The 12,727-nt window shown below is 39.5% G+C and overlaps 2 protein-coding genes across 2 annotated transcripts in view; one reads left to right on the top strand and one right to left on the bottom strand.

Annotated features, from left to right (window-relative positions):
- The window catches only part of sun2 (Sad1 and UNC84 domain containing 2), a 332,438-nt gene that overhangs the window by 296,555 nt on the left and 23,156 nt on the right, over window positions 1-12,727 (top strand). The window lies entirely within an intron of this gene.
- On the bottom strand, window positions 1,802-12,389 carry sstr3b (somatostatin receptor 3b). The gene is made up of 3 exons (XM_087788335.1): window positions 12,345-12,389; window positions 2,622-3,451; window positions 1,802-2,443 (listed from the first exon to the last, which is right to left on the bottom strand). The coding sequence occupies exons 2-3, from the start codon at window positions 3,390-3,392 to the stop codon at window positions 1,802-1,804; spliced, it is 1,413 nt and encodes a 470-aa protein (XP_087644461.1). The 5' UTR covers window positions 3,393-3,451; window positions 12,345-12,389.

The following is a 12,727-nucleotide window of genomic DNA, read 5'->3' on the forward strand; positions in this document are numbered from 1 at the left end:
GCTCCAGAGTGTGCATCAGGTGCACATGCGACCAGCATATTAAGAGGGCGACTTAATTTGTAATTATTGTCGCACGGTATAATAAATATAATAATAAACGCTCCACGCTCCCTGACTGTAGTGCGAGAACCTCGTCTCCGCACCCTTCATGTGTGAACAAACAAGCGATCAAATAACCCCCTGATGTGGCTCCCTGACATATTTAAACATAATTATTGGTATAAAAGTGCGTATTCCATTTAAATGTTTGGTAGGGTTTTTCGGATGATGCATGAAAAACAACTCTTTCCTTCAGTTTACCTTTTTATTTAGTAAAAACTGTTACTGTAAGACGTAACTTTGCTGATATAAAAACATTAGTTTGTGCTCCCCCCTCCCTCACCTGTCGTGGTCGTAAAGGAACAGTAACACCATCCAGAACGAGCGTTCTAGTCTTTTACTGAAGTTTGTTCAAAAATGTAATTTCAAATTTATGCACACCTAAAAAAAATCAGCCTACATAGAAAATATTATATATTTTTCAGCAAGTCAGTCAGGTACAAACGTGTACATTATTTTATATTAGGTCAAGTTTGATAGCAATCATTACATTCTGAATATCCTATTATTAAGTTTCCTGCATTGTTGAATTGATATTAATAATGGTGATTGGGGCTGCACGATATTTCGGAAAAATATCGATATCGCGATATCGGCACTTGCGAAATGCATATTGATGCAACAGAGGTTCAATGACATTACACTTATATTTTTCTGACACCGGGGGGAGCCAGAACCTATATTTAATTTTTTCACTTTGTGGCTTTAAAAATCGAAAAATACACTTTCGCAATTTAATTTTATACAGTTATTGTCCCTAATATGATGAAACAACAGGCTTTTAAAATATGGGTTGTCAATGCAATTTGTGGAGAATCAAATGCAAAAACGTCCCCCAGACAAAATAAATAAACTCAATGTATGTCGATCCATGAAAGTACTTCATAGAACTAGTCTCCGTCCAACATGGTACTCATGGGTGGTGCATAATGACATGATGATGTTCTCGCTTGGTTACATTAAACGTATACATGGGACAGTACATTTACCATTAGCTCTAACTGCTGCACCACCAAGAGACCAAACTAGACAAAATTAGATGTAATGGCAAAGCTGTATCAAGCTGATAATAGTAAATTATGGCACTAGGTGCTTGTATGTCATATGTATCTTGAAATGTAAAAATAAGACTACCCACATTTTCTAAAGTGATAGTTCCCCCATACATCAAATTTCACGCAATTGCTAGTCACCCTCATGTTGATTAAGGTTTTGGGAGAATTTTCATATTTATTTTAGAATTATAGACAAAAACTGAACTCAAATTCGTGATTCAAAGAAACCAACTTCAAAAACATCCAAATACCTCCATATACTGCTGGTCTGCAACGTCCCTCTTGTATTGACCAGAGACATGGTTCCAAAAACAAGTCTATATTTTAAGCTTGTTTGTAGCAGAAGCTAAAAGGCTAACATAATACACAACACTCTAAATAGGTAGCAGGGTAGACAATGGACAAAAGGGACATTAAAGACGAGCATTATGATGGAATTAGTCTTTTTTGAGCTCATTTAGCGACTGTCAAAAGGACTTAAAGGTATGTATGTAATTTCAAAAAGTTATTCAGAAAATAATCCCAACCTTAAATGAGTGAAATTTGAAATTTTGAGTGAACTATAACTGTTACACGTTAATAATTTACATGTACCACGTTTGTTCTGAAATGCAAGATTTGGCGTAAAACATTTAAAGCAGTTCCATTTACAAGTCGCTGATTTCCAAAACTGACTTTATGTCTTTACATTCTCCTGTTTCTGATCGGTCGCTGGCCAATCCTGCATCTGCACAAGCACCTTCATTGAGTTCCTCATGTTTGGATGTGGTGCGAGAAACTTCTGCTTTCGAAATCAGCACAACCTGCTTCTTGCAGGCGTCTTCGCCATTATCTGCTGTTCTGTTCAACTCGTCCAGCTCGATGTCTACGCAGACGGCGACATCCTTCACCTTTCTTCGCATAATCGTTACTCCTTTGTCTCCTTGCACCACAACTAAACCCCACTCCTCCGTGGCCCGATGCGCTTCTGGGACTTTATTGTTGCTCTTCACCTTCCGCGAAGCACGGCACAAGGCCTTCCTGAAGCCCCTCTTGAAGTTTTCGGACAGAAAACCATAAAGGATGGGGTTGGCACAGCTGTTTGCGTAGGAGAGCACCACCACGAAAAAGTAAAGGCCTCGGAAGTCCCTGGGCAGAACCAGCAAGAGGTTGACGATGTTGAGAGCGTAGAAAGGCAGCCAGCATAGGACGAAGACGACGACCACGATGACGACCATCTTGGTGACCTTACGCTCTGACTTTCTGCGACGGGAGGATGTGTTTTGAACCTTTTTGCCAACGCTCCTTACCTTGAAGAGAACAAGATCATATTAGAAGGACCAAGAATCACTTTTTCTCAGTCATCCTGCTGAATTGCACAGAGCCTTCACCATCTATGCAGCCCTGTACAAACCCTTCAGCAATTCAGATGTTTCAACATCACAGCTCTAATCACTGATCAGTCTATTATCGTAACAAATACTCTACCTTGACAACGATCAGCAGATGGCACAAGCAGATGACCAGGAGGGGACAGATGAAACCAACAGTGCTCGTGTAGACGATGAATGACGTCTTCCATACGTCTTGTGGTTCCGGCCACACGATGCTGCAGTTTCCGTCGTCCTTCAACACATCCGCGAACACCACCACCGGCAGCACGACTACCATAGAACCGGCCCAGACGGTCGCGCTTATGGCCTTGGCCACCTCCGGGCGACGCCACCAGGTGGAGCGGATCGGGTGCACGACGGCGAGATATCGATCGACGGACATGACCGTCAGGCAGAAGATGCTGGTGAACTGGTTGATGGCGTCCACGGTCATCACCACACGACACATGAGGGAGCCGAAGGGCCAGAAGAGAAGCACGTTCTGGGCCGCTAGGAAAGGAAGTCCGAGCATGAAGAGTTCATCCGCTATGGCCAAATTCAGGATGTAGATGTTGGTGACTGATTTGTTTTTTGTGTAGTTAACTACCACATTAATGACGAGCGTGTTTCCCACAAGGCCAACAACACACACTATCCCGTAAATAAGGGGGATTACAATTCCAGCCCATCCCGGAAGGAATTCAGGATCGGCCATAGTGCCGTTCTGACAGGTTGCGTTGCATTCCAAGGTGTCAGGGGTTGGTGAGGATTCATCAGGTGCAGTGAGTAGCAGGAACTCGGAGACGGGAAGAATCACATTCATGTAGCTGGATGTCGGGGGTTGCTGGGGCAATGAGGAGAACTGGGTTCCCTGGATGAGTTCCATGGCAATAAACTAAGCTGCAGCCGGGTCAGTCTTTATTATCCTGGCTGTTGATTGTCATCCTTGTGGGAGAGAAAGGAAGACAAATTAACTACTTGCAAAGTCTTTTTTTTTTTCTTCATTTTCTCTTTTCAATCAAACCTAAACCTTACATTGACAATTACCTGATGGAACATAATTGGAAAGCAGTTCCAAAGGCACATCAGTGAAACATAATCAAGCAAGTCGGCAGAAACGAATCACATAACTTCAGGTTTATGAAAATGAGTACAAAAAGAACATGTTTGTTTGTTTTTCTCTTCAGTCTAGATTGCCCGACGGAGAAGGCACAGTCGCTTTTTTGATCAGCGCCTCAACCTTTAAGCAGCCACTAATGATCCGCAAGAGGATCCTGGGGGTCTGCAATTATACAATGTATTCAAAAACCTGTTCAATCATGGAACAGTGAAATGTCCTGTTGTGAACAGAGAGATACAGTTGTCCAAACCGGAGAACAGGAATACATGAATACCTTTTTCTTAGCCATTGTGTGCATTCTATTTAATAGAATAGAATAGAAAAGCTTTATTCATCCCCAGAGGGGAAACACACTTTCACAACAGCGCAGTTTAAAAAAATAAAGTGCAAGGAAAAAGAAATAATAAAAGAGATAATACAAAATAAAATAAAAACGATCTTAAGAATATACAATTCAGTATATTCATTCATTCATTCATTCATATTCATAATCATTGTATTGCGACCCCAGTTTTGATGGTAATTTTCTCGGTAAGTATCCTGTTTTGAAACTGGGATCAATGGCAGAAATGCAAAAGGTTGCAGTTAATCAAGTTTTTACCATGAGGCTGCAGGGCCGTATACACAATAATTTCCCTTACGGTTCTGATTCCAATTCATCAGTTTTCCTGAATTTGCATCATAAAGGTTGACGAATCGTAGCGAAAGGTATCGAGCAAGCCGTCGCGTAGCGACACATTGCAAATCAATTTTCAGTCCCAAGTATGACTATTTGCAGGTGCTACCATTGAACAATGTTACATCCCATTGATCCCCTGATCTGATGTCACCTCATGTCCATGACCAACCCGCTGAACCTTGTTTCAACAACAACGAGGAAGGACCACACAACATACAGTAGCTTTATTAGCCTAACCGCTGTTTACGAAGCCACCCTCGTCTCTTAATGACCACCGCGCCGCACTCGGGCACATCACCTTCCCTCTCAGTTAGGGCTGATAATGAACGATCCCCAGAACAAAATACATTCTCACCTTTCCAGAACAAGTCACTCAGGGCTTCCATCATCTCCACTTAAGTAGTTTAATGACAACAGTCCTTGCGGTAAAGGTTGAGCGCATAATGAACCACCCTGCTGCTCCAAGTAAATGAAAGCCGGACAAGATATGTTCTTCTATCAAAACATCACGTTGTGTTTTTTCCCGCGACCGTAAGTGAAATAGAAGTTTTGCCGCACAAATTGTACTTGTTTTGATGTTCCATTTCATATTCTATTAAAAGATAACACGATTCTTTCCGAGGATGGTTCATGTGTCGCCTGATTATTTATTAAACTGACCATTTATTTTTGGGGGTGTTCGATGTTCAATTTCATGTATTTGTCTTTCTTTTTTTTGGCCCTGAAAGTGATTGAAGTGAAGGGAAAGTTTATTTATTTTACACAACACACTCATACATGTAATGTGAGAAACTGCCAGCAGCAAGGTTTTGGATTTCGATTTCTAAAATGGTTGATCTGGTTCATATGCCATGAAGATCAGCCATCTTACCATGGACCAAAGCAAGTCAATGATTGTAAGGAGCTGCCGTGTTGTCAACGGTAAAAAGTAAATCTAGAAGGATTTGCCTTTTCTTTGCGTCGAACACCTCCATGTTATATGTATAATGACATAGGAATTGTTGCGATCAATGGAAGCCATATTGGTCTGTCACGGTTGAATATTGTGCAAGGTGTAAAGACCAAAGCTCTTGATTCATCAGCGGATACTCGTTTCTATCTTGAAACATGGTCATCATCTTAAGCGACTGAAAGACTGGATCGATATAGGGCTAGGTATCAAATTTTGGATCTTTAGTGGCACCGAACGAAACGCTTTAGTAGTACAGAGTAACGAAAAATGCTTCGTCTTTCTGTACCCACTTATCAAAACTAGGTGTAAATCTTTCTGAAGAAAACTTACAAAGTGATAAAGATCCATTTGTCATTTTGCAGCAAGCTTTCTTTTGCGCTGCTAGAGAAAACAGTTTCGAGGGGTAATTTACCAAAGCGGATTCAAGATTCGTAGGATGTGTAAAGTCAGTTTCTTTCTTTTGGATTTGATCTTTAAAAAAAGTTATGAATAAAAGTCATCTTGAGGTATCTTAATTGAAGGTATCAGTAAAATGATCCCAACATTTCCCTGCTAAAGTGTTTGGAGTATGTCTCGCTGTAAGGAGGACTTATGGCAGATCTGGGTGAGATGGAAAGATCCACGTCTCTAAGTTGTCATGGCAACACTTTGTTATTCCAACATAAGAGTCTTTTTTTCTTTTTTCTTCCTGGGAGTCATGCTTGTTGCTTTATCTTTCGTGTGGTGGCCGCCGTGCCTGTAATCTCTAGTTTGCACAATAAAGACACAAGGTTGTATCTGAAGGCTTTGTCTGCTCCGCTATTGTGGGTTTAAAGGGAGAGAAATAATGACCAGGAAGCATCACTATGGTAATAGTCCGTCCAGATGATATACCTGCTGATCACCAAAACCAAACTGAGCTGATGATTTGAAGCGGCTGCTTTAACGCATAAAGCGTGTTCTGGGTTGACTCGCCGTTATCTAATGTCGTAAATTAGAGTTGAAATCTGCAGCCCTCGCAAATGAAAGAATGCTCAAGGATTTTTCGTCCTCTTTTAAAAAGGCGGTTTTGATGAGCTTTATTTAAAGTGAATCTAGACTGTGGGAGGGAAATTAAAAGTTGAATCCTTCAGTCCTCTGGCAGCCAAAACACTGACTGCACTTGGTGAAAATTGTGACTTGTTGCTTATTTGCAATTAATTTTCTGATGGGTTAATGCCCTTGAGTAGTGTGGCCTTGTTTATCAGAGAGATTGAAAGTCCGAAAAATCAACATCAGCCTCGTGTTATGAAGGCAGAGAAACTAATGGACATTTTTTTAAACTCAACCGTCTAAATAATTGTAAGTACTTAAGTAAGTAACTTAGTAATTTATAGAGTGCTTTTCTAAACCAGGGTCACAAAGTGCTTAAACAATCACAAAAAAACACAGTTGTCCCAGAAAATCAGTATCAAAAAATTGTGCTTTGAATGAATGGGGATCTCATGCTACAAATGCTGTTGCTGTGGATTTATTTTCGTTTAAATATGTCATACAATTTAAATGTGTTTTATCATAAGAGTAGCAGCCTAGCAACCTTATGTATAGATAGTTGTTCTATGTTTACTATAGTTTAACCCCTGGAAAGAATACATTGCGATCTGAAAACACTCCAAAAGACAAACCTCAAAATTGAAAGCTATAAAGAAACTAATTTTAATCGATGGATTTAACTGAATCTTTTGGAAATGTTTATGATGTGAAAAGAAACGAGTGAATACATTTTGGTGAGTCCTTTACAAATATACAGAATTTTTCATCTCTCTCTGTAGAGAGTGGGGGGAGCTTTGTGAGGGATCCCCGTCTTGTTCTTCTGTGTGTTGTGCGAGTAAGTTCAGGAACACTAGTGACGCTGCAATGTCCCAGTTTTACCAGAATGCTTTTCTAGATTAAAGGTTAATTGTTGTTGTTTTTGTGTAGCTGTAAATAAAAAGACACTTTCTGCTCGATTATCAACACTTTTTGTATATAAAAGAAAACGGATGAATGTCCCTAAGGGTTGGGATTATTATGAGTAATCCGTTTGTTTTAAAGTTGTGGAAAAAAAAAGACACTTGAAAACATCCAAATACCTCCATACTGCTCGTCTATAACATCCCTCTTGTATTGAAGCCTAAACATCAGAAGAATGGTTTTGAAAAATCTTAAATAAGTCTGAATTTTAAAGTTGTTTGTGGAAAAAGTTGAAAGATAAACAAGCGATACAGACCAGCAGTAAATATCATGAGCACTTCCAGTAGGCTTGTGACGATACCAAAATTTCAGTATTTCATTCCGCAGTTTTTTTATCCTCTACTTTAATACTTTTTGATACCAGATAACAGTTTCACTGATCACTTTACAAAACTTTCACTTCGACCCTTAGTTGACATGCGGGAGTAGAAAATGAGTGAAATTTGAATTTTTGTGAGAACTACCACTTAAACTACTGCAGAAAAGAAGGAAATAGTGAAACCGTTTGCTAAAAGAACAAGTTAAATTGCTAAAGATTTGACCAGAAACTGCACGACTTTACGGCTTTTTGTTACCAGTGCATGGGTGAAAAAAAACGAGAGGAAAACTGATTGAGAAGGATGTACGCAGATTAAAGAGAGAAGTCTGTACAAGACCAGGAAAGGAATTTTCACCATTTACTTTGCAAGGTTTCTAAAGTGAAAAAGCATAATTCTGACTCACTCTAAGAAAGAAACATAAAGAAATACATCTTCAAAGGGCACAGAAGGACAGGAAGATGGATTTTAGAAGAACGGCAGGTTTTTGACCTTTTCAAAGTAGAAATAGGTGTGAAAATCAAGTCGGAGAATTACTGCAAGTTCCTTGAGATCTCTCTGTTCAAACAGTGGTACAAGTTAAACAAGCAGCTTCAAAGAAAAAGATTTTTATGCATTTCTAGCAAAAAAAAAGGGCATGTTGCCTTGTGTTGACCACAAAGATTTAAACCCGATTGAGAGCTTCTGGGAAGAAAATAACAAAAACAAAAAAGAAGGGAGGACAAGTGAAAAAGTAGGGCTGTGTCCCAAGTCGCGTACTTCTGCGCTGTCACTTAATATTTTGAGTGCACAAGTGCGTCCCAATGAGCACCTTAAGATAGTGCACGTACTTGGCCAGTGCGCCAATATTCGACGGATAGTACTGTGTCAAATAAAACACTGTCGCTACACACTTACCGGAAATGGCTCGACAGCTTCTTCTTCTACTTTTTAACCCTGATTGCAACCGTAAGTTGAAACACCATCACTGACACTTGATTATCACTTTTCGCCAATTAAAACAAGTTAAGTTGTGTTTCATTGTGTTATTGTTGTTGTTTTGTGGTGAAATAAAGCTGTGTCTCAAATCGCATACTTAAACTTAGTTTTTTTAGTGCGTCTCAATTCTTAGTATGCGAAATGTAGTGCTCCATACACACTAAATTGTCACTAAAACGCCCACAAAACTGAATATGGATCGATGGACACTTTCTACCCTAAACAGCTGCCATCTTGGTGATGTTGACGTTGTTAACGGAAGTTGCGTCGTATATATAAATATATATATATACACAGTATATACTTATTTCTCATATTTCTTGATCGAAACAAAACGTGCTGCCAGCAGGTGTCGCTAGTGTTCCTACAGCTGGTTGAAATCATCGTTAAATAGTAGAAGAAAAAGCTGTCGCGTCATTTCCGTTTAGTGTTTGATTTGAGACATACTATCCGTGGAGAATTTGCGTACTAGTTAGTACGTACACTATCCTGATGCATACTAACCGTCAGTGCACTTAGAGAGGAGTGTTTTCTCAAGACATTTACGTCGGTATCTGCTCCGAAGACGCGTCGTCAGTGACGTAGCTTCCGTTTAGCATCATAGACGTCACTAAGATGGCGGCCGTTAAGGGTGCAAAGTGTCCATCGATCCACACTCAACTTTCAATTTTGAGTGCTCATTGCGCACTAAATTTTCGCACCCTGCCATTTGGACTTTAATCTACCTTTTCAAGTTTGAATGGTGTTTCTACGTGAACGTATGCCAGAGTATCCTGATTTTATGCTGCTTTTTACTTTATTCCTTTCATTCCATTTTGATGTTTTTTTTGTTTGTATGCGATAAACGGTGCGGGGGACGAGTGCCAAAAACAGAGGATGAATAATAAGAGATCCGGGGGAATAACAACAATAATAAATCACAACCATGTAAAACTTAAAAACTTTGCACGCGCTGTCGAACAAAACTATGGCAGTCTACGATTGTTTCTCATGGAAAGTATTGATGCTTGTCCATCTGAAAACCTACCGACAATGTCAAAATGTAAATCTAATTTTGTTACGAACAAACGATAGATATTGTCAGGGTGCGGAAGGAAACCCAGGCGCAGAAAGTGTCTGATCGTCAAACTTGACAGATTTATTAGGAGCAGGCAGAGGGATCGTCACAGGTAGTCCAGGAATATACAGCAAACAGGTACGATATCCGGAAAAACAGGTCAAGGGCACAGGCAGGTTGAAAAACGAGAAAACGTACCAGGGGTCAAAACCGGGAAGGCAAAACCATCTCGAATTGGGAGTATAAACCGTGAAACACGTACTAGACGAACACGGGACAACAAGTGTGATGAACCGACAAAGACTAAGGGAGAGTGAGCAGAATAAGAAGGCTGCCAGCAATCACTGGCAGCTGCAGAACACAAGACAGGTGGAGACAATAACAATCAGCAGGGGGAGGGGCCGGAAAGGAAACTCACAGACACAGAAGGGAGCAGGTTTCAAAATAAAATCTGGAAACACCAATGCTGTGTCTCAAATCGCATACTACTCTTAGTATGCTAGAAGTTAGTATGCATCAGTTTAGTGTACGTACTAACTAGTACGCAAATTCTCCACAGATAGTATGTCTCAAATCAAACACTGCTGCTACACACTAACCGGAAATCACATGACAGCTTCTTCTTCTTCTTCTTCTTCTATTTAACGATGTTTCAAGCAGCTGTTTGAACGCTATCGCCGACACCTGCTGGCAGCACGTTTTGCAAGTTTGGAAAAAGAAATAAAGAAAAAATATGAGAATCTAAATAATCGCGAGATATTTAAGCTGGTATCAGCAGCGAAGACGTGTTTATCCTCCTACTGCTGCTGAAAATACACCTGTAAGTATATGAATATATATGCATTAATATATGACGTAACTTCCGTTTAAAACGTCACTAAGATGGCGGCTGTTTAGTGTCCATCGAACCATACTCAGTTTTGTGGGCGTGTTAGTACGCCAATTTAGTGTGCATCGCGCACTACATTTCGCATACTAAGAATTGAGACGCACTAACGCACTAAAAACACTAACTTTTAGTACGCTAGTATGCGATTTGAGACACAGTCCTAGAAAGACACACGAAACATAACAGATATGGCAAAATATAATGCTGGCAACCAAATAAGACACGTGAATAAAAAGAGTATGACAGTGATAATGATGGATTACTAGAGTTGATTCAACGCTCTTAATTTGAAAGTCTGAAGTTTATTTCCCGCGGTCATTTGGTGGAAATGAGCGTGAAGTTTAGAGAGATCGCTCCATGTTAGAGTGCGGCTGACGACTGGAGTCCTGGACGACCTGCTGGACCGCAGTGCTGTATCGATGTTAAAGTATATTGTGTTAAAGTGTATTGTTTTTACCCAAACAATACACTTTAACACAACTTACACGTCGATTATAAAAGCATGAAAGTGTGGCGACCTTTACATGGCTAAAAAACTGCGTGACACATGGCAGCTTTGTTAAAGAAGTCTTATTGATATTCTCTGATGGACATTTTTTTTCTTTAACAATTCTGTGTCGAAAAGGTAAAACGGTGAAGGACTGATTTTATGATTTTGCTCCTCTAATTCATAGCAAGTGCAGGGAATGTACAAGCTCCTCTAATTGATGTTCCATTAGCCTTGTCCTCGCGTTATTACAGATAAAAAGGGGGGAGGTTTGATACAGAGTGTGCAACCCTCTTCTCTTTTCAGTAAAGTACAGCACTCAGATCAGCTCTGGAAGTATAAATACCTCCATCGAAATAACAAAATGTGTCTTTTTTCTTTGGTACCAGTGCACACGACAGACTCGCTTGAGGATATTCTGGTTTTATTTTATAAAAAGAAACACAATTGTTTCCACATATGCTCTGTTATTGTGTGTTGAAAGCTGTGTTGGAGTTGTATTGTAAGAAGAGCGCAGGTTAACACACATACACACACACACACACAAACAAGTGTTTAACTGTATCTCACTGTAACTGTCGTCAACTTGAGAGAAATCAACTGGAGAATATCTTACATTTATAATCACACAATGCATTCAGAGAAAGAAAAAAAAACACACCTACACACACGTCATGCACTTAATTTAATTGACTAAATTATGCAGTTGAAATGTATTGGTATCACATGAATATGAATATCACACTTTTGACATTAATGCTCACATACACACACACTATCTCCCTCTCACACACACTTAATTGTTGCCTTAACACATTGAAAACACAAATGTGTCACAACAAGACCTAGAAGACACACTCTCTCTCTCTCTCTCTCTCTCTCTCTCTCTCTCTCTCTCTCTCTCTCTCTCTCTCTCTCTCTCTCTCTCTCTCTCTCTCTCACACACACACACAAAGTAACACACTCGCGTTATAAAATTCAAACGCAAACACACATGCATCCCTCTGAAGAAGTTCACGCACGGACACACACTTGTTGTACTAGTACACACCTGTGGAGACAACAAATAAAATCGCAAGCAAAAACACAAAAAACGTTTGAAATTGTTCACATTTGTTGTTAACTACACAAACACAGACACACTTGCACAGGTAATATAGGGGAATATAAGTCACACACATTGAATCGCAAACACCACAGCACACAGTGTGTATTTCACTGTGTCAATATTATTTTATTGTTAAACTGTTAATATTTTGAAACATATAAATTCCAGATTTTATTTTATTTTCATGACTAAATTATATTTAAAAAAAAACTGTTTTGAAATGATTATCTCTGTCTGTAAGATCTATCATAGCAATCGTGGGAAAAGGAAATAAACTCACGTCTTTTCCTTCTTTTCGCGATCAAACTCCAAACGAGACAAAAACACGCGACACTGCAGGAGCGTCTGTGTCGATAATCTGTGTGCGCGCGCACCGACCTCCGCGGGCACGCGCATCGATCATCCGTCAGACGGTTTTCACGGAATAAATTCACTGCTCCTGGTCATTTCCTTGAATGATCACCGGAATGTAGGTTTTAACAGTAATAATGGTATTAATAATAAACAATATTACGTTATAATATTTCACTTCAGTCGCTTTCTTTACATGTTTTTTTTTTTAATGTATTTTTGCAATCTTATTTTAATTCAGTTTAATTTCTTTGCAATAAATATATATATATATATATATATATATATCTACATATAGATAGATATGTATAT

Source organism: Callionymus lyra, chromosome 1 (genome assembly GCF_982586985.1).
Source record: "Callionymus lyra chromosome 1, fCalLyr1.hap1.1, whole genome shotgun sequence".
Taxonomy (NCBI): domain Eukaryota; kingdom Metazoa; phylum Chordata; class Actinopteri; order Syngnathiformes; family Callionymidae; genus Callionymus; species Callionymus lyra.